The sequence below is a fragment of the Trachymyrmex cornetzi genome, unplaced genomic scaffold (assembly GCF_001594075.2).
Source record: "Trachymyrmex cornetzi isolate Tcor2-1 unplaced genomic scaffold, Tcor1.1 scaffold1202, whole genome shotgun sequence".
NCBI lineage: Eukaryota > Metazoa > Arthropoda > Insecta > Hymenoptera > Formicidae > Trachymyrmex > Trachymyrmex cornetzi.
This window is the reverse complement of record NW_017295765.1, coordinates 29404-51384: the sequence shown is the minus strand read 5'-3', so window position 1 is coordinate 51384 and position 21981 is coordinate 29404. Positions and strand designations below refer to the sequence as shown.

Sequence of the window (21981 nt, the reverse complement as noted above, 5' to 3'; positions counted from 1 at the left end):
AATTTGAAGATATTATCCGTTGAAATTATTTAATTTTGTTGACATCATTATCTATCTGATATACGTAATAATGTTGAAAAAATAGTCAAAATTTTGAAAAAAAAATTAATTATTTAGTATGAATTATTTATTTAAGTATTAACTGAATCAAAAGAATTTTTTTAACGTAGTTCCCCAATAAAATCAGGTCTAAAGAGGTTAAGTAATATGAAATAATAATTTAATTATTAGATTGTATTAATTTCTTATTTCGTTTTAAAATTATATCTTTTATTTTGCAGAAGATGATGTTGATAATAGGCTAGTCGTGAAAGCCTTGCCTCCTAGTCACTCTCCAGCATTACCGATGGTAGAAGAGGTATCTGTAGGTGTTATTCGTGATATGTTGAACGCGTTGATTAAGCCAATGCCAGTGTTATCGGATGACGGATCAGCAACTCCAACAAGCCCTGAAAAAAAGACATCACATACGACAACCTCATCGATGGGTAACACATCATCGTCAGCATCGTCATCACGGCGAGATGTACTGAGGAATAATGCAACAACCACTAATGATCCCTTGGACGACGACGATCAAGTGTCGCAAATTATTCCTCTAAAGATCTACACCGACCTCAGTAACAACAGTAAGGTAGAACCGGAGGAGGCAAAGAAGCCTATTTTAACCAAATCTGCGATATTAAAGATATTGGCAGAAGCTGTGAGATCTTACGGCGCTGTAGCTAGTCTTATCACCGAACATACATACAGAGCTGGACAAAGCGAGATGGTATCTGAAGATACGACGGCTTTAGCGTTCTTGCTAGATAAACTTTTGCCGATGTCGCCGGAAAATTCGGGCGATCGAACGTGCAGCAGCATGGCGAGAATGTTGATTGCTGCGATAGCTTCGTGCAATCATTCGCCGGATGTACAGACGACCTTGGTGACCGAAGTGAAGGCAGCTTTGACGAGAACGCTCGTGCTTCCGGAAAGTTCTGAGAAGCACGCGCAGCTTCAGTTACTAATCGGACTAATTTCTACCATGATTGATAGTTGTCCACCAAATATGTCACATACTCAGCTGAGGGCTTCTTTGAGAGCCCATCAATACAATAACGTTAATTACATCGTCAGAATAATGCTGAGAAAGGGTATAATCACCGACTTGGCCAAAATACCGCACAGTCTCGATTTGTCGAGTCCGAATATGGCTGGTACGATTAACGCCGCGTTGAAACCGTTAGAGACCTTATCGCGCATTATCAATCAACCAATACCGGGTGCGGTCAATAACAAATTTACGAAGCCGAAAAATAGGACAGTCCAGGAAGAACCGATTGGAGAACAGACAGGCACTACGACCTCCGAAGCTACGCATGCCGTGGGAGAGGAAGCAAATGAGGACGCAGAGAACACTGAGCACGATATTTCTGTAACAGCTGAAAGCTTAGAACCGACGTCGGAGAGTCAGGTACATGAGGAAGGAGATGAGGCTGCACTGGAGGATATCATGGATCAGCTTCTCGAAAGGTAACGAGATGCAAATTAACAATAATCAAATTTCGATGAACGCTATGCAATTCAAATAAAGTGTACAAGTAAATTTAATTTCTTTTGTGAGGTAAATTTAATTTGTTTTATGTTTGATTAAGATGTATTTATGCAGTAATGATATCAATATGGCAGATAAAAAAATATTCAATATTACCGTGATGAATGAAATTTAAAATATGCTCATATATATGTGGTATAGATATCGCATAGTGGTAATGTTTCTCATTTTAAGAGATGTTAGCAAAGTACTCTCTTTACACGGATTGTATTTTATGCGATTTTATTTTGTAATATACACCTGTAAAATTCAATTATACCATTTATATCAAACTCAAACATATGTGCGTATACATACATATATATTTTTTAATTTAAACATGATATGTATTTTTTTCTGGTTGTGTATTTTTGTTTTCTGTTTATGTATTGCACACGTTCGCGAATCTTTTTTTATTTGTTTTCATAGCCCTTCAAGTTTATGAAAGCTACAGTACTTATAATCAAGTAGTGTACTGTTTTCCAGGGACGGTTCGGCCGTGGCGGAAGAACCATCTTCTCGCCCGCACAGGCCAATGGACATCGATGATGAAAGTCTCGCAATGCGTGACGCAGAGGGCGATTTCGATCCAACTCGAGATACCACAGTAAGAGTAACGTCACTTTTTTCATTTTTCTCATATAATTAGTACTTTCCGTTTTATTTTCTGAATTTTCAATGAATTTTATTCATTATAGGAGGACTTAATGAGCTCGGACTCTGACTCCGATAGCAATCCGTCTGATGATAATGAGGACGAGGTGCAGGACGATGAGGACGAAGAGGAGGAAGAGGAAGATGATGGTAGATATTCTTAATACATAGTATAAAGCCACAGCCGAGATAGAAAGATCATATATTTCTTATCCTTATTTATGTTATTATAGGTGAAGAAAACGAAGAAGAAGAGGAAGAGGAGGAGGAAGGATCGTCCAATTATGAAGAAGATGGAATAGAATTTTATGAAGACGTTGGAGAAGGCGGTGTTTTTCGTATGTTTCCCTCTTCTGAGCGCGATGGTGGTAATGTCGTAATGATACAACACAACATTGAAAATCAGGACATTGCGAATACGTCGACGCCAGTTAATACGCGACCTAGTCTTCCATGGAATACCACATTCCCGTTACCATTAGGTCTGTTTGAAGAGCCGCCTGCAGGTTCTGAGAACAATGGTAAATAGGAGCGAAAATAGATAATTACAGTCGGAAATTCTCTTGTTCTTAACTAATTGGAACCGAACCTCTCTATTTTTGACTTCAAGATCTGTTTTTTGTTTCTACCCGAAGTTCCTGGTGTATACTGGTGCAATAAATTAAAGTGAGACAGGTTTAGTTTGTCTCACTCTTAACTTGTTGCACTAGTTCAGAACTAGTTTAGAATTCTTCGAAAAAAGAACAGGTCTTCAGTTTCTTCAATTTTCATATAATAAAATATATTGCTAAAATAGGTTTTCATCAGTTTTCATATACACATAGGATGGAAATATCCGTAATCTCAGTTTACGAAGACTCAGTTGGTTGAGAATAGGGGGTTTCGATATGAATGATCGACTGTGTTTTTTCTCTCCTTTTTTTTCTTTTATCTTTCATTTAATTTCCTGCATGATTCTAAGATGTATAATTCCAATAATTTTGATGCAGGTATCAGTACTCATCCATTACTGATATCGCAAGGAAGTTTGGACACTGCAAGTACTAGAACGCGTGTTTTACGACGTGCTAGACAGTATCAGTACCTTCAGTTATCCAATCCACGTAGTTCAAACCCACCTGTAATATTACAAAGGTATGTATTTATATATTAGTAAAACATTGTGTTTTGTGAATAAAAGTAAATAATAGTCTGATTATTTAATATACTTGAAATAAAAATCAGAGCAATAAGGGAATAGGTGTTAAAAATCGTATGCTGATATTTAAAAGAAGTTTCTTAATCTTAAAAGATTACAAAAGTTTATTTAAAAAGACAAATGTTAACCCTCAGTACACACAACTCTGGCAGTCTCTATCTACCCACATCCGGATATTTGTGACCCAGCGTTTTCTTTTGCTTGTATCTCAGATTGTGGTGCATCGATTTTAACTAATTTTTTTTTTAATCTATCGTTTGAAGATTGAAAAAAAAAGAATTTTTGAGTTAGACTAAGTCTAAAATGTAGCACAAAGAATATCTTGCAATAAGTAAAAAGAGATCGGAAAAAAACGTAAAAAAAACGAATTTTTTTCAAAACCTCGTCTTTTTATTAAAAATAAATGAAAAAAGATTTTATTAGTAATGAATCAACAGCTAATGAGTTGAACTTTAAGAAACTATAAGCGTTTTTGCGATTTGTTCTAAAAACGATATTTTTTTTGCAAAGTGAAAATAAGTGATTTTTCAGTTTTATGGAAACTGATCATAAACCGCAAAAAAATTCTTTTAATTTTGATAGAAATAAATAAAAAAAAGTGATCCTATCGTTCTTCTATAGTAAATATTAACAATTTACTATTACATTTAGTATTTGCCGCATTTGACGCGGGAGTCATTAACGAGAAAGAAGAAGTTTTTCTGATATTAAGAAACAATAAAATTGATTTAACTCATTTTTTATGAGTTATGCACTCATGATTGAAATCATAAATAATCCAATTAATCATTTCTACTTACATTTCAACTTTGCAGTAAGTCCGAATTTTCTGACGTACCCACAAGGGGTTAGGGTAACCCCAGCATGCACTTTATACTGTACAATTACGTAGCTAATGGCGCATTAGAAGGTCGTTGAGCAAGGGAATTGTAGAGGTGAAACTTAAGTTTTTTTCCCTCCAGTTTCAGCGCCACTGCTCAAAACGTGTTCGAATGTCTGAACTATGAAAATCGGGTGGGATTATGCTAATCCCTTGTGTGTGTACTGAGGGTTAATTATAGTCTTCTCTAATATGTACATGATATATAGACTCTTAGGTCCGGCTGCACAGACTCTCCCTTTATCCGCCAGTCAAGTTTTAGCGTCAAGTTTTAGAGATACACGTGTTGTCGTAATGGATAATGGATTGGGAATATTTACTAATCAAGAGGAAGAGCAAATCGATTATGTTGTACGTACATAATTGTACGAAAATATAAACAAATATTAAAAAATGTAAGTTGTAACTCTCAATTTTATCGTTAGGATCAATCTGGATATCTTTTTGGTCCAAGTCTTGCAGCAACTTTGAATAATATACCAACCGCGTTGCATTGGTGGATCGAAGAGAGCAAGCAATTAGACGGAGATTCTCAACCGGATTGTTGCGTTGGTGAGAACGAAGGCATTTGTTATTGTTAATTTGGTATTTTTATGTACATAGTAGTTTTATTAATTTTTCATGTCGGATAGGTGTTGTTCATAAACTGATACCTGGACTAGAAAAGCACAGGAACGCCGAGCTTGCCGAACGCAAAGAGAAACGTAAAAAACAACATGGATCAGAAAAAGAGAATGAAAAGGATAATAAAGAAGAAAAAGAAAATTCAAATACTGCCGATGGTAAATATGCTCCCATATATTTTTCTACACAAATACTTCTTATATACACATGTACGTATACGACGGTAATTCGATAAATTCTTGGCGTGACACAGAAAATGCCACAAGTATGAAACTGCTATAATTTTAGACAAGTTTGATCTTACACAGAGCTACTGTTAAAATTTCAGATAGATGCGTTCATTAGTTTCTTTATTTTGGTTTGGTGAATCATAGTACTTGCTAAACCTATTCATGGAATTTTGCAACTGAAAAAAATTGAAAAAATGTACATTGTCATGATGGAATCGAAAATCGGTTGCTTTACATGACCGAGACAAAGAAACCAATGATCGCATCTGTCTGAAATTTTAACGGTCTTCCTGTGCAGGATCAAACTTGTCTAAAATTATAGCAGTTTGATACTTGTGGCGTCATTCCTAGATCCCATCAGGCCAAGAACTTTTCAAACTACCCTCGTGTATTAGGTGTTAAACTTAATTTCTTTATTAATAATACTTTGATTAAGGTATTTCCCTTCGAAATAAATCAATTTTGGAGACGAAAAACGGCAGAAATTAAATTTAACACCTAATATATACATAATTATGAAAACGATTTAAAAATACGATAATACAATTCCTTAAACTGTATCTGATATTTTAGCTACATTACCCAATTTAACATTGGATGAACAGCGACCATCAGCATCAACCTCACTACGAACCGACATCACCTCGCTTGTTGCTGGAGAAGAAACTGCGGTAGAAACAACAAGACAGGAGCGCACTCCGGAAGAGGACATAATCGGTATAGCTATATACGCAAGACAATATTTTTTTATTTATTTTTAATGAATGTTCTAGACGCGTGTTTCTATGTATTTTTTACATACTAGATGTAACAGGTGAAATGGAAGTAACGGTTCAAGATGACGAGGAACGACTACCTCCACCACCGCCAGAAGAACAGTCGGTCTCCGATAGTCGTGATCCTCGCACGGCAAATCGGAATCCCACGTTAGAGTTGGCTGAAAGTATCGTCGATTCTGTGCTTGGACCGTGCACATCTGAAGCGACCATTAGATTAAGTAATATGCCTATTACTATTTTATTAAAAATAATTAAAATCGTCCGTTTAAAACTATTATACATATCTCTTATTTTTGTGTTATTTATGTCGTGAATCGAATGCAAGTGACTACTTTAGAAATTGGGATCTTTTGTACTCAGACTGGTTAACTATCTTTATTGCTAAGTTATCGTTAAGACTCTATGTACTAATCTTTTTCCGTCATTAGACCTACATGTGTCTAATGACGCGCCTACGCATCTTGCTTCAACAGGACAGCCTGGGCGAAGTAACATAGAAACAGCGAATGTTCCCGAATCATCGTCTAATCGCACTTCGGCTGCACCATTAGTAGTAGATTTTGGTCAAGAAACTAGCGAGGATCTGTCAAGGGAGAGTAGTGATTCGGCCGATTGGATTCGCAGACTCTTGACGGACGACAGTCAGTGTCGAACGAGCGATATTGATTTACGGCGTGAACGAAAGTAAGTACTGTGCACATGTAAATACAAATCACAGCAGTTTTAACATAAAATATCATTGTAGCGCCAACGTTGTCAATCAAGATTCAACGTCGTCAATTACGGCCGAGACCACTACTGCGGCAGGGACCTCAGAACAATCGTCACAGCAACCGTTGCAACAGCAGCCACAACAGCAATGCAGTAATCAGGAGCAACAACTACCGGACGGTGTGGATCCGTCGTTCTTAGCTGCTCTGCCTGAAGACATGCGCGACGAAGTCATTGCCGAGCAGCTCAGGTCAGTTGATGTCTTACTCGTATGTTTATATATAGAGGTAATGATATGTAAATACTAATTAAATAATATGTCGGCAGGCTGCAACGTATGAGGCAACGCGCGCAGGCTTCTGTAGTTGAGGAGCTTAGCGGACCGGTTGAAGTAAATCCTGAATTCCTAGCTGCTTTACCACCGGCGATTCAAGAAGAGGTCTTGGCACAACAACGCATGGAACAGCAACGACATGCGGCCGCATCGGCGAATCCGGAGGATCCCGTGGATGCTGCCGCTTTCTTCCAAAATCTGCAACCTTCCCTTCGACAAGCTGTTAGTATATATTCTCGGACTAATTTATCGTTTACCTCGATAGTGATGTTTCATTTCTACTTCTGAAGTTGAAATTTGTCTGTAGATCCTAACTGATATGGAAGAGTCTCAAATATCCGTCCTCCCACCAGATTTAGCTCAAGAAGCTCAAAACTTGAGGAGAGAGTGGGAAGCTCGTAATCGACACATGATGCAAGAAAGATTCCTCAATCATGTTAGTCAAAGCAATACTGCTCTCTCGAGCATATTAAGAAATTCTGGTAGAGGTAAGTTTCGGTTTTAATCAATTAGATTATGCATAAAGTTTAGTGGATAAGCATTAACGTGTATAAAAAGTTTTATGTATAAAATGTGTACACATAATTTTCATAATTATTTTATAGTAATTTTTCATATTTTATAGTATTTTATAGTAATATTTAACAGTAATTTTGTTTTTATACAAAAATCGCAAATATATTTGTAGCTCGTGGAGGTGGTACTCGATATGCGATTCACGCCGTTCCACAACGATCTCAATGGAATACCTGGAACGCTCGCGGCGATACAAATATGGCTCACCAAGGCGCTGGCTTACGATTAAGAGGCCGGCAATTACTCGATCATGAATCGATGGCTTGCCTGCTTGTGTTATTATTTGTTGATGAGCCAAAAATTAACACGCTTAGGCTTCATAGAGTGATCAGAAATCTTTGCTATCACGGTAGCACAAGGGAGTGGATAGTGAAAGCATTACTAAGCATCATGGAAAGAAGTAACGATGAGAATAAGGATATAATGGCAGATTTCAGTGGAAAATTTAAGAGGAAAGGATTATTAAATACTCCCATGGATTTATGGTAAGACTTTTCCCCGCTTAGGAATTGATTCTAAACATGTTCATCGTAATTTTTGATCATTTATTTTAGTTCTCCAAAGATTTTTGACCAAAGAAATAACACACAATCATGGCTAAATATCAGTATCGACGCTGCACTCGGTTGTAGAGCAAATGTATTTCATATAGTACGTCATGCTGGTAAGAAATCTGAAAGGCAGGGTAATATTATCGCAATTCACCCGCAAGCTGCACCTACTGTATGCAGGTCAGTGTACTATCTTAAAAATATTTAGATTGAAATAAAAATTTATTAAAAATAATTTTCTCTTATTATTCTTTTCTTATTATTTCTATATAATAATAAAACGTCTTATATTCTGTTTCATATTGAATTACAGGCATACTTTAGAACTGTTGATTTCACTCGCTAAGAGTTTCCCTGGATATTTTGTGCCAATAAAATCTAAGGATTTAGACGATAAAGATAGTGGTAAGGAAAAAGACGTGAGTGGCAGTAAAGAGGAAGGCGGAGCGAAAAACAAGTCTGCATCTAAAATAGGAAGAAGCGATCTTCCAGATTTCTGGGATTTGCTTCTAAAATTGGATTCGTGTGCATCCAAAAAAGGAAAATCAGTTGCGAGAACTCATTCGAATACGAATTTGGGGAGTGAGCCAGAACATGGTACAACTTCATTTGAAGCTTCCGCATTCGGCCAGCTTATCTCGATGCTCAATTGGTCTGTGATTAAGCGAAGCAGTCAATTGACAGATAAGTTGTTGCGACTTCTGTCCTTGATCTCTATCGGCTTGACAGAAGTAAATCCCTATCGACGGCAGGAAGGCGGTGCAAAGAACAAGAAAACTGAAATTAATAAGGATCAGAGCGTCGCTGCGCCAGAAGGACACCTCAAGCTGGCCGTACAGGTTTTGACTAGTAAAAGTTGTTCCGAGGATGGACTTGAAGATGCAACTGCACTATTACTTAACCTATCTCATTGTCCTGATCCTACTAGACAATTAGTATGTATTGTATTCTTATATAAATTAATACAAATGATGTTAATATTAACATTAATGTTGATATTAACATTAATATAACCATACGATGTTAACATCTTTTCTTCTATCTATATTTTTTCCTAGATATTAAAATTACTTTTGGAAGGTGCGATGGAATTGGCAAATATGGTGTGTGAACATATCAACGATTTGATGATGGAATTAAAAGTTCTAAATCGTGAATTAAGTCGAAGAAATTCTTTGGAGGATCAACCATCGACTAGTAGCGGGAATGGACGAGGAATTCTATTAGATAGGTAAAATATTCTTGTAGCACGCAATTAAATGTTAAAACGGTCAATTTTATACGCTTTGCATTCTCAAGAAGATAGTAGTCTATAAAAAATAGTCTTTTCAGATTTACTAATGAAAATGTAGTAGTCACAGCACCGAGTAAAGTTAAAGCTGGAAGTGACCTTCAATTACCATCGATGGCTGCTCTCGTCAGTAAAACCTCTAGTCAGGCATTTTTTTTGAGAATACTTAAAGTTATTGTGCAAATAAGGGAAGCTGTGCGCTTAGCAAACACCAAGAAAACAAGTATGATATATATGTATGTGTGTACGTGCGTGCGTGCGTGCGTGCGTGCATGCATAATATATATGCCGTCATTATAATATTATCTTGCGATAAATTTTTAATATTTTATTATAATACTACGTTAAATTTACAATATTTACAAATTAAAACTTCTATTTCAAGCTAATCAAACAACAGAGACAGTGATGGATACAGGCACAACAAGCAATGCATCAGAGACAGGTATTTTTATATCTTTCTATTTTTTTTTATTTCTATAATTTTTCCTAAATTAATATTTATACTAAAAATTAATATATTTTGTTGCAGCTGCCGACAATGCAGACATCGATGTTCCTATGGATACAACACAAGCAAATACTTTAAGTCTTGAGAATTCAAAGACATCCTCTTCTCGTCATGGTAAGTCGAGATGTTTATTTTTACTATAATAAGACAAATATTTTAATTCATAGATTGATCAATATCTCATTATATGCAAAAAAATTTAACTTTGCTCAATAAAAACTGCATTTGCCGTCTATAATATATGATTGATTAATCGATAAATTAAAAACCGCGTATACTTATGGCTGTTTCCCCCTCCCCCTTTCTTTAGACGAAGAGAAAACTGCACTTCCATTGCTGAGTGAGAGTTTAGTATTAGATAACTTATGGGAAACTCTTAGCGCTTGCTTACTTGAATTAGAATACACTCCTGATCACCATGCCGTCCTTGTTTTACAGGTAAAAAGTTTAAATTTATCACATTTTAGGAGCTTACTATTGAACCGAATTATTATACCGTCATTGTATTGATCATTACATTATTTGCGGTATAAACATAGATTATATGTATATTTAACGTTGTAGCCTGCAGTAGAAGCGTTCTTCTTGGTGCACTCATCTTCAAGTACGTCTCGAGATCGTGACAGTCGTCTTAACACAACTAGTGAGAATCGAGAAGTGGTACCAGACTTGGCACCAGTCTCTCCAATATATTCAGACAATGAAGGTACTTCTCAGTCGGAAGCTCCCACTAATGCTTCTTGGGATATCACACCAGCCCCGCAGAAAACATTACCACCGGATCAACTAAAGTTCCTCAAATTTGCTGGTATGTATTGGGTATGGGAATAAGTTTCCGCCCTTTTTGAAAAGAAAAAGATGTGTTTATTTAAACAAATCTATATAAGTGAGTTTATTCAAAGTATGCTCCTTTGGAAGCGACAACTTTCTCCCACTTTTCCGGTAATAAACGGATTCCTCGAAAGAAAAAAATCTGGTTCTTTTGAAGCGATCCATTCATCAAGCCATTTTTTGATATCTTCATAAGAATTGAATCGTTCTCCAGAAAGGACCGACTGCATGGATCGGAACAAATGGAAATCTGAAGGAGCAATGTCCGGTGAATACGGCGGGTGGGGCAGAATTTCCCACTTTACTCCTTCCAAGTATTTCTTGACCGGTTTTGCAACGTGTGGCCTAGCGTTGTCATGTAACAGAATCAGCTTGTTGTGCCTATTGTCCCATTCCGGTCGTTTTTCTTTCAAAGCTTGGTTTAAACGTATCAGTTGTAGTCGATAACGATCGCTAGTGATGGTTTCGGACGGTTTGAGCAGCTCATAATATATAACACCTCTCTGATCCCACCAGATGCACAACATAATCTTCGAAGCATGGATATTTCGTTGTGGCGTTGTTGACCTGGTTCACCTGGCATCACCACCCATGCTTTCAAGCGTTTAGGGTTATTGTAGTAGATCCATTTTTCATTGCCAGTTACGATACAATGTAGAAAACCCTTCCTTTGTTGTCGTTGACGAAGCATCTCGCAGATGACCAAACGTCTTTCCATGTCTCTCTCTTTCAATTTGTATGGCACCCAATTTCCTTCTTTTTGCACCATTCCCATTACGTGTAGACGTTTTCCAACAGTGGATCTATCAACATTTAACTCTTTTGACAACCTATCGAGCGATAAACATGAATCTTGTTCGAGTAATGCTTGCAATTCTGCATCTTCAAATTTTTTCGGTGCACCTTCGCGTTCTTTGTCACGCACGTCAAAATCACCATTGTTGAATCGCCGAAACCATTCTTTACAACTGGTTTTCGATGGAACATGCTCACCGTAAACATCTACGAGCAAACGATGCGATTCTGCAGCACTTTTCTTTAAAATAAAATAATGGAGTAAAACTTCCCGCAAATGTTGCTTTTTTGGAATAAATTCCGGCATCTTCAACGCAAAAAAAGTTACTCTTTTTTTACGCTTCGAACGAATGCCAACTATTGGGCTCAAAAGTTTGAACACAAACCTTTCAAACCATTTGTTGCCATTCTATCAAACACATAAGCAATGCTACTAACGACATCTTTCTACAATGGGTGGAAACTTATTCCCATACCCAATATTAACTAATGATGAAGTCATAGTTTTACTATTATTTATTTAATGTAATATGTATCTTATTCGCACAGAAACACACAGAACTGTACTCAATCAAATTCTACGACAAACGACTACACACTTAGCAGATGGACCATTTTCCGTATTGGTGGATCACACAAGAGTGTTAGACTTCGACGTGAAGAGACGTTACTTCAGAACAGAATTAGAACGGATGGACGAGGGTATACGTAGGGAAGAATTGGCAGTTCATGTTCGTAGGAGTCACGTTTTCGAAGATTCATTCAGGGAGCTTCATCGAAGAAATGCTGACGAATGGAAAAATCGCTTTTATATCGTCTTCGAAGGTGCAGATTCCTAACATTTATCCTGATAAGCTTGTACAAACTTCATAAATTTCGGCACTAAGTAATATTTTACTTTTTAATTTAAAAGGTGAGGAAGGACAAGATGCGGGAGGATTGCTGAGGGAGTGGTATGTCATAATTTCGAGGGAAATCTTCAATCCAATGTACGCTCTGTTCACCGTTAGCCCTGGCGATCGAGTAACATACATGATAAATTCATCTTCACACTGTAATCCCAATCATTTGTGTTATTATAAATTTGTCGGTCGAGTAATTGGTAAGTATTCGATTTGATTTTCAACGGAGACATCAGATACAAGAAATAATTCTAAAATTATGCAATTCTCATGTTATTTTTGTAGCTAAGGCTATTTATGACAACAAATTATTAGAATGCTATTTTACACGTAGTTTCTATAAACATATACTTGGCATACTCGTGAAACATACGGATATGGAAAGTGAGGATTATAGTTTTTATAAAGGACTCGTTTATCTTACGGAACATAATATTTCCGACTTGGGATACGAATTAACGTTCTCCACGGAAGTAAAGAACAATTATTTCAACATAATTTTTGGCTTTGTATTTCAATTACTAAATATACGTATTGCTTCTAGGTGAACGAATTTGGTGTCAACGACGTGCGAGATTTAATACCAAATGGACGTAATATAATTGTTACAGAAGAGACCAAACTTGAATATATTAGGCTCGTATGTCAAATGAAGATGACTGGAGCAATTCGTAAACAGTAAGTGGATTTAAATTTTTGCAATCGAGTAAAAAGAGTATTAGTTTAATTATTTTATCCTATTTTTACATCTTAAATCTTCCTCTATAGATTAAATGCGTTCTTGGAAGGCTTTTATGATATTATACCTAAACGACTGATCTCTATATTTAATGAACAAGAACTAGAATTATTGATCAGTGGCTTGCCTAATGTAGATATTGAAGATCTTAAAGCAAATACCGAGTACCATAAATATACTGCTACGTCTTTACAGGTATATTTTATATATTATATTTGAAAGGATATTTTATACCATGTGTGTATTTTATCTTTTTTTTTTCCAAAATACAGATTCAGTGGTTCTGGCGTGCATTACGAGGTTTTGATCAGGCAGATCGTGCCAAGTTCTTACAATTCGTTACTGGTACATCCAAAGTGCCGCTACAAGGTTTCGCCGCGTTAGAAGGCATGAACGGTGTACAAAAGTTCCAAATTCACAGAGAAGATAGATCAACAGACAGGCTTCCATCTGCCCATACTTGGTAATTATACGAAAAGAAAATCTTTTTGTTTACATCTCAAACACAAGCTAAAATTAAATCGATCGCGAATTTACGAGGCTAAAACTGTATTCTTTAATCGTAGTTTCAATCAACTGGATCTACCAGTGTACGAGACATATGATAAATTACGTACAAATCTACTCAAGGCAATTCACGAATGCAGCGAAGGATTTGGATTTGCATAAGCTTACTGAAACACTGTTGTCATATACTGTAGCAGTTTATCATGTGTTATTCTGCCTGTTCAGAGTAAAGTACATTACGAGAACTCGTTCCTTACATAATCACGCGTTTATGCGTTCACGCGTCCAGTCGGTGACGTTCTGGTGACACGCTTGGTCTTCGTTCAAGATCTAATGAAAAATTCGATATATACATATAGACGTACGGATATGTATATACGTATAATTCTGATGTAATTACGTGAGAATAACTGTCAATGATACCCGAAGCTAGGGTTTATTTTGTTGAAGAGGATCTTGGAAGAAGATGCTGAGCTTAACGATAATTCCCAACAAGGAAAGATAAGGAGAGATTAGTTCAGTTTTACGCGATAAGGATAAGCTAAAGATAAGATTCACACATAACTGTAATAGTTAGATACATAGTTTGTCATAAGAAATAATATAGGATGAAAAAATGTAATATACTGCACTTTGAAGTCAGCGATGTTTTAACCGGTTCGATAGATTGAATAGAGATACAGCGATGGTAACGATAGTCTGGTTCTTTACCAGAAAAAAAGCAGCAAAAGTATGTCGATGAATGCTTGTGAGAATGAAAGAGAAATGTGTGAGAGAGAGAGAGAGAAAAAATTTAATCGAGAGATACTGAGCCTAATTAAAAGATTTCAATATGAATGCTGTCCTTCCCTAAAAACTGTATGGTTGTACGCACTATTAGTATTAATAATTATAACTAATTCTTAATTATAGTAATCATTAAATATCGTTTTAATATTAATCATTCTCGAAATGTGATGTTAAACAAGTGTAATTTCTTTTTCTTGAGATCTAACGAAATAAAATTTACAGTTGAACAGACGTTACTTCATAATAACACACATCGAACGGGATATTAGCGAAACACACCGCACACAGGCACCGTTATAGTTACGGAACTCCTTGCGAAATTGTTAGGGAATTATTGATTAGAAATCGCAGAATAAAGTGAATGTTGTATTTCTTATAAAAAAAACAAAGCAATTGCATTCTTTTATTATTGCACAGAGTCCTTAATTACTAACTCCGAGTTTCCTGAGTAGATAAATATCGATAATGCTGCGTAATATTACACTTTTAGTCTCCCTTTAAAGCTAGCTTAAACTTTATGTATTATCAAATAAATTATTATTCGATCAATTACATGAGAATTAATGTATGTAACATGAAAATATATATTTCATATTTACAAAATTGTATAAGTGTAATAATAATCCATATTAGCAATTAGAGTACTGATCTATGCGTTCAGAAAGATATTTTGCTACATAACACTGCATATAACAATTTTTTGTAAGTATGTCATTTTCACAAGCAATACGCCATTGTATTGTACTTTTGGAATGTTATCACTGGCTGCAAAGGCCCATCCATAAGTGGAAGCAACAAGCGTTGACGAAACCTTCGACTAAGGCGTAGATGTCTTCCATGTTTATTGGCATGTTAATCTCTGTGGATTTTTGATAAACTGCGCATAAGTCCTAAAACCAATGTTAATATTTAATTTCGTGCGATTATTTTTGTCTTATATTTCAAATCTCGCATTTGCAGTACTACTACTACATACCCCTCTCAATGTATGCATATCGATGGTCAGCATCATGAACGCTTGAACAAGAGTCGGATGCAATATGAGATGATGGGTGATATTTCCATCAGAAGTAATAAATTGCTTATGATGCTCTTGATATTTATTCTGTAACACTTTGGATAACGCCTGATACCATGATACTGACTGATTAACGAGCGGACCGAGCCTAGGATCCAGATTCGAAAGGGGCTCGATGTGGGCTAACGAACAGAGCTCCTTGAACTCAGTGTATGCCATCGATGTCTTGTTCTCTAACAGTTTATCCCAAAGTAAGTGTGTTCGGCACTGCAACGCACCGCGCTCTACCATGTTCGTTATGTGCTGACGGGCAGCTTTCGCTTGAGCCATGATCATCTGTTGCATAAGCTGTTCGTGCGACGAATAGTAGCCTAAGTAATTTACTGATTCCTGACGAATCTGCATCAAGTGCGGTGACGACGACGACGACGACAACGACGAGGATGATGATGAGGAGGAGGAGCATGATGATGATGATGATGATGATGATGATGATGATGATGATGATGATGATGATGATGATGATGATGATGATGATGAGGATGATGAGGATGAGGATGAGGATGAGGATGAGGATGAGGATGACAACGATGACGACGGTGGCGGTGGTGTGTCCGAGACTGCACTTGGGATGTTGGAGGTTTGCGCTAAGGGAGAATTTGGTACCGGTGGAGGCGTTGGCGCCGAATTGTTGTGAACATTATAGTTCGGCGTTTTGATATCAATATCTTTAGTAGTCACATCGCTCGAGGAACTCCTCTCCTGCTGATCGAGGTTCAACATTTCTGTCCTGGTGTTGTATCTCGTAAACGGCGACATACGCGAAGCGGAACTAGATTCCATCGGGTTGTCCGTACACGAGCTGGTAGCAGGCTTCCCAACGCTGTACACGGTCCTAAATTTGCCCAGCTTATTATTCTCCACCTCTCTTTTTGGATATAATTCCCTCTTACTTGTCAACATCAGATAATATTTCAAAGTAATCTCAGTCTTCTCGATTTGCGGTGACTGTTCCATGCGCGACACGATAAGTGCTACGTCGAAGTCGTCTGTACACTTTATATCATGGGCGTCGCAATAACTAACCGAGGGAGTACTTTGCAGTTTAATTAGGACATATTCGTTGTCATGAGATTCCTGGAGTTCGCCGGACATCACGAACACACGCATGCCGTATACCTTCTCATGTGAGAGCAAATAAGAGTATAGCGTACGTGCAGGTATCGCTATATCGCGGATTGTTATCATGTCTGAAACAACAATGTTAAATGTACTGTGTTACGAAATAAACGAAAGTGACTTGAACCACTAATATGCGTTTTCGAAGCTTACCGCTGTATATCAGATTTCTGGCGTAATTTGGTGCTTTGCTGTAATATTTGATAAAGTCATCCATAAAGTGAGTGAGGTGGTAACCTTGCTGCAAGGACCACAATCCAGTTCCAGCGATGTAGGAGTGAATACAACGCAAATGAAAATCATATGTAAACGAATGCAAATGCATGTTGATTTGAATCTTGTCGCAAACGTCCACAAAACTTAGTACAAACTGTAATAAAGTAATATATTTGTAAATTAATTATCCTATGCATATTCATGGGAATACAATTTAAATTTATCTTACTTGATTCATCATACCGCTACTCGTCTTCGTCTGTAAGCGATTGCACTCAATGATACGCAACTTCACGATGAAAAACGGCTGTGACAAGTGAACTTCGAACAGCAAAATGCCGCCCAGCATCGATTTCTTGAGATAATAAGACTGCTGCTGAGCGTGCTCCTCGTTTCTGTAAAAGAAACGTAACGCATTTGTAGAAAAATACGCGCGTACTCGTTAAATCAAAATCGAATAATTGAATTTGAACAAACGTTTTATGCGGTGATTCCACTTGGATTGGATTAAAACCCAGAATCTGCAGATATTGTCTATATTCGGATAGCATTGATTTGCAGAGCTCTTGATGCCACTTTATCATAATTGCGTTTGTTACTTCCTGTTTCGACTGCGTCGCTTGCGATGATTGTTCATTACCGTTCAAGCCAAAGTGAGATGACTGCGGCGGCGTCAATGAATGATCCCTTGTGGCGGCGGACTGCAAACGCCAGGCAGGCAAAAAGAGGAGCGGAGTATGGCAGAAATGTATTAAACGAGAGTATTGCTTGAACGTATTCAAAGCGTTCAGTAATATCGGTATATTAGACGTACGGCTCTGCCACATTGCGTATAGTTTCTCCAAATCCTCTACAAATATGTATCAGATTATATGTTACCGTAATCATTTAAATACACGCAAATTTGGTGATTGATTACCTTTGATTCTCTTTTCTCGATGTCGAAGATCCTGTAAGTCATAAGCAGCCTTTACAATCGTATCAGTCATGTTGTGAAGATGTGGAGCGCTTGGTTTTGCATCGCGCATCACCTGCCCGACCACTTGAGCCCACGAAAACACGTTATTTTTCATCGACTGCACTCGATTACTTGATCGCGTCCAGTCTTTACCATCGGTATTTGATTGACTTGGAAATTTTGCTAAACTTTCCATATCGTTGATCTGGTAATATTGAGAACTGTGCTCGACTCTCTGCCGAGATTCTCGGGTAAACTTGTGATGAAATATACCCAATTTTTGCATGATTATGCTGGTAAATAGACTCGATCTAGAGGAGAGCCATGTTCCTAAACTTGTCGTTTGTTTGATCAATTTTTCTGATTTTTCCTTGGACCAATTGTACATATAAAGGATTATCTGAAAATATAATATAAAGTGAGCATTCTCAATCTTATTTACAAATGTTTTATAGTTGTGTTACATAATAAACACTAACATTGTCACTTAATATTTCAGCTAACAGTATCCTCTGCCTAGGCACAAAATTTGATTCCGATATAAGAGGATTAAATTTTTGCAATTGTTTTTGATCTGTAACATAAAATGTGAAAGAATTAATAATGAGGTGTATAAGACTTGAGTTGAAGTTAAATTAACCGACCTTTAGGAGCAAGCAGTTCCAGATCTATTTCTTTACCCAAAGATGCCTTCCACTGATGAAAATTCCTCGCGACTAAAATACATTTGATATAAGTAGTTTGTTCTTCTTTGTTAAACTCATGCGGCACATACACGGGTGAATTTGCATTTTCTTGATCCATATTTTCCGCTAACAACTGATCGGAACTGTTTCGAATGCTGTCAGACCATTTGAGTGCAGATCCAGTTTTATGCGAAATGATAAATTGATTTAGGAATGGTTGTCGATCTTGCAAAACAAAAACTTTGCTAGACGTGTCTGGATCCTGACTACGTATGAGATTCTGCAGCTCTCTCACGATCACGGGAATCGCATGCCTGTGGTGAACGATCACTTCGTGTTTCTTGACGGCAGGAACTCCCATTTCTAATGCAAATTGAAACCAGCGTGCTAGTGTAGTGTGATAAGTTCCATCCAATTTTCCTTTTTCGCTGAGCTCGTGCTGATTAATCATTAAATTCTCGGAAACTTTTTGTGTTGACTGTGATGTTTTTACGGGTGTCTGAATTTCTTTATTTTCCGCTTCACCGACCGTTGCTGAAGAATCAATAATTGGTTCCGTCAACGGAGTCGCTAGAAGATTATACTCTGTAACTAAATCCCAAGTACCATGTTTCACAGCGGACGATAATTTTAGAATTAATGATTCCAGGTTGACTCTGCCTTGCTTCCAGATTCGAAATTCGATTAATGTTTGTGCGTTCGGTTTAGAATTACTTTTATAATCGTAAATATTCGTCGATACGATGCTCTCGAAATTCTCAAACTTCAATAACTTAAAAAAGCTTGATTCGTCAATTAGGTCATTTGAGTACGTTACGGATTCTCCTTTGACGTCGGTAATGGCTAACGCGATACAAGCTATACCTTTACTACCACTCGAGTGGCTTTGATTGTATAAGAAGATATCGGATTCGGATACTTTCTTTCTGGTACCATCTAATGGGGTGTAATCCTGAAAATGATAATGCGCACCAAAATCCGTATATTTTGGCGTATACATGAATTGCAGTATATTCTGCCTCAAATAATATCCCAAAGCATCCATATATCGTAAGCAGTGTGGCTGTACCGACAATTGTACTATACATTCGGGAGACTTGTATGGTTTTTGTATGAAATGCACATCTGCCGGTGTCAGCTTACACATTGGGTTACGTGCCAACATCACGGACAGCACTTCTAGTACTGCATCATCAAGACGATTTTGCAATACTTGCACTAAATCCCGTTTGACTTCCGGACCGGCTTCTGATATCCCGTGTACCATCAGAATAATCGAATCACCAGTTTTGTTCAAGATATCGGACTCTTTTTCGCCAAATGAACGAACTCTAGGTCTCGTGTCGTTCGCTACGACATGATCGTTCATCAGGCCGATGCCTTTAGCTTGCGATAAGGATGCGACGCTGTTGCTACGCGAGACAACTAATTTCTCATCGCTTTCCGACAATTTATTCTGTAAAGGTTTAACATCGTTCAACTGCTCGTGAAGTCGCAGATAAAATACATTCTCGTTATTTTCCTGGTATACGAACATATTATTTCGATTATTAACGGAGAGCCTGTTAAGCACGCCATGCAACGCTTTGATCCCTCTCGATAATCCGGATCTTCCAGGTCCGGTCTTTAAGCGAGGATGAAGATTAAAGGGTTCTTCCCAAATGACAGGGCATCTAAACATGCCTGGCGTAACATCCAAAGTTGAAGAACTGTGATTCTGCAAAAGATTTCCGGACTCACCGCCGGTTTCTTTCCACGCATTATGATCTTCGGTGGATTCGGGTTCCAACAGTAGATCGCATATGCGAGTATCGTGAAGATTTTGTAAAAGCAAATATTGATTTACTCGCCGACATATGGCTTTGATTTGAGCGAGTAGTGTTTTCTGTATTTGCAAATAACAATCCACTTCTGGTGAAGAAAGTTCCAAAAATCTGTATAATAAAATCATAATGATACAAATGTCATTCTTGCTTATATTATATATGTAATTCTTGCTGTAAACAACAAACTTTTTATTTTGATTTACTAACCTGCAGTGAAAATAAACATTAACATGACTGCTTTCGACACTCATAATTAGCCAAAAATTGGGTAAACACTCTCTACATTTGTCAAGTTGTATCAACCACTGATAATCATCCTCAGAATTACTGCTGTCACCTTCATATCCATCATCCGTCCCATGTTTCTCTTCAGCTATGCTTGATATTTCAGAGTAATAACCTGGCACATCTCCAGAGTCTTGTCCATTTATTTGAATTGACGTAGTAGATATTTCTTCTTTCTCTGCATTTTCAATATTTTCGTCTGTAAATAAATTTAATAAATAAAAATCTATAATAACAGATAAATGTAAATTATTTTTAAAAAATTTTCAAAATATTTAATATAACTATTAAAAAGGTAATAGGTATATTGTTAATATATCTTCTTAAAAAAAAGAGATGTAAATACTTTGTATCATAGTTGTTCAATAAGTTATATCTAATTACAAATTACAGTTACAAGATTATTTACCATCTTTTAATGCCTGTTCTCCTACATCTACATGTAATATGTCTGCTTCTATATCAGGTACTATTGTTTCTGGTTTCTTAACGAAGTAAAATAAGTCGGCCTCTTGACAGATACAGTACTTGTCAATCTCAAGATTTTTCAATTCCTTTAAAAATTTAGGCACGCTGCTCTCTGAAGGGAAAACAAAATGCAAAGGTACTTTATCCATCGAGCAACTGAATCTTCCAGTAGATTCCGACACGTGCTGTGCTATAAACTTCAATGTGTCTGCATTCGGCGAAGAATGATCTAAAAGTGCGGTCGCAGTCTCGTCTCGCAACAACCACTCGATCTCATCTTTCAAATTGATTACTGCGTGACACTGAGATAGCTGCGGCATTCTTTCCTGTATCGATTCAGTTTTCGCATTTATACCCGGACTGCTACTGCTCGGCATGCTACCAAACGTCGAAGCGCTGCAGTAAGATGCGGTTCTTAATGCGGGGTAACGTTCTAATGACACTTCCAACACTTCTTTTGGAAGACTTAAGCAAATGATATCTAAAGTAATCTTTAGGTCGTCTAGGTTTAATTCAGCAAGATTCCTTTCTTTATTGTCATTAATCCTTTGAACGATTTCGGTAAAGCAAGTAGGCATCAATTTAACAGGTATACTGGAAAGTTCGGAGCGGAAACGAATCGAGCAACTCAAGTGTAAGAAAAGCGGCTGATTTTTCATGTTCCACGTGTTTTCCTCATCAAAATCGCTGATAAGCGAGTCCTTGGAGTTAGAATGATGAGACAGCTTCTCGTTGTTATGAAGATTCGTAACCGGCCATGTAATATTGACAGTTTGACTTACTGGCAAGTGATAATATAACATAATATATTATTTACATAATATATGTGTTGTACAAAAGTTCTATCTTTGTAATGGAAAAAAAAAA

At 37.1% G+C, this 21981-nt stretch overlaps 2 protein-coding genes across 13 annotated transcripts in view; one reads left to right on the top strand and one right to left on the bottom strand.

Moving 5' to 3' along the window:
* Positions 1 to 14863, top strand: part of HUWE1 (HECT, UBA and WWE domain containing E3 ubiquitin protein ligase 1) — a 28175-nt gene extending 13312 nt beyond the window's left edge. For 5 of the 12 annotated variants that reach the window (XM_018516738.1, XM_018516748.1, XM_018516710.1 and 2 more), the window contains 30 exons: positions 282 to 1515; positions 2048 to 2189; positions 2275 to 2380; positions 2464 to 2751; positions 3220 to 3364; positions 4518 to 4659; positions 4734 to 4860; positions 4941 to 5090; positions 5736 to 5879; positions 5968 to 6159; positions 6370 to 6625; positions 6687 to 6902; positions 6980 to 7208; positions 7294 to 7474; positions 7675 to 8047; positions 8117 to 8293; positions 8427 to 9048; positions 9172 to 9344; positions 9446 to 9627; positions 9790 to 9849; positions 9937 to 10029; positions 10226 to 10353; positions 10480 to 10723; positions 12091 to 12366; positions 12455 to 12643; positions 12729 to 12916; positions 12988 to 13121; positions 13212 to 13377; positions 13455 to 13645; positions 13749 to 14863. In XM_018516738.1, coding sequence (XP_018372240.1) covers positions 282 to 1515; positions 2048 to 2189; positions 2275 to 2380; positions 2464 to 2751; positions 3220 to 3364; positions 4518 to 4659; positions 4734 to 4860; positions 4941 to 5090; positions 5736 to 5879; positions 5968 to 6159; positions 6370 to 6625; positions 6687 to 6902; positions 6980 to 7208; positions 7294 to 7474; positions 7675 to 8047; positions 8117 to 8293; positions 8427 to 9048; positions 9172 to 9344; positions 9446 to 9627; positions 9790 to 9849; positions 9937 to 10029; positions 10226 to 10353; positions 10480 to 10723; positions 12091 to 12366; positions 12455 to 12643; positions 12729 to 12916; positions 12988 to 13121; positions 13212 to 13377; positions 13455 to 13645; positions 13749 to 13851 — 6851 coding nt within the window. In that variant the 3' untranslated portion in view covers positions 13852 to 14863. The remainder of the gene's footprint in view (positions 1 to 281; positions 1516 to 2047; positions 2190 to 2274; positions 2381 to 2463; positions 2752 to 3219; positions 3365 to 4517; positions 4660 to 4733; positions 4861 to 4940; positions 5091 to 5735; positions 5880 to 5967; positions 6160 to 6369; positions 6626 to 6686; positions 6903 to 6979; positions 7209 to 7293; positions 7475 to 7674; positions 8048 to 8116; positions 8294 to 8426; positions 9049 to 9171; positions 9345 to 9445; positions 9628 to 9789; positions 9850 to 9936; positions 10030 to 10225; positions 10354 to 10479; positions 10724 to 12090; positions 12367 to 12454; positions 12644 to 12728; positions 12917 to 12987; positions 13122 to 13211; positions 13378 to 13454; positions 13646 to 13748) is intronic. The other 7 variants (XM_018516803.1, XM_018516781.1, XM_018516774.1 and 4 more) reach the window with 7 other exon arrangements.
* Positions 13883 to 21981, bottom strand: part of LOC108767111 (protein SZT2) — a 28269-nt gene continuing 20170 nt past the window's right edge. Inside the window, exons 16-26 of the mRNA XM_018516815.1 lie at positions 21056 to 21895; positions 20569 to 20845; positions 18494 to 20469; positions 18329 to 18423; positions 17811 to 18249; positions 17369 to 17741; positions 17121 to 17286; positions 16829 to 17045; positions 16077 to 16746; positions 15455 to 16001; positions 13883 to 15368 (exon numbers count right to left, since the gene is read on the bottom strand). Of these exons, the coding sequence (XP_018372317.1) occupies positions 15237 to 15368; positions 15455 to 16001; positions 16077 to 16746; positions 16829 to 17045; positions 17121 to 17286; positions 17369 to 17741; positions 17811 to 18249; positions 18329 to 18423; positions 18494 to 20469; positions 20569 to 20845; positions 21056 to 21895 (5732 nt within the window). The 3' untranslated portion in view covers positions 13883 to 15236. The remainder of the gene's footprint in view (positions 15369 to 15454; positions 16002 to 16076; positions 16747 to 16828; positions 17046 to 17120; positions 17287 to 17368; positions 17742 to 17810; positions 18250 to 18328; positions 18424 to 18493; positions 20470 to 20568; positions 20846 to 21055; positions 21896 to 21981) is intronic.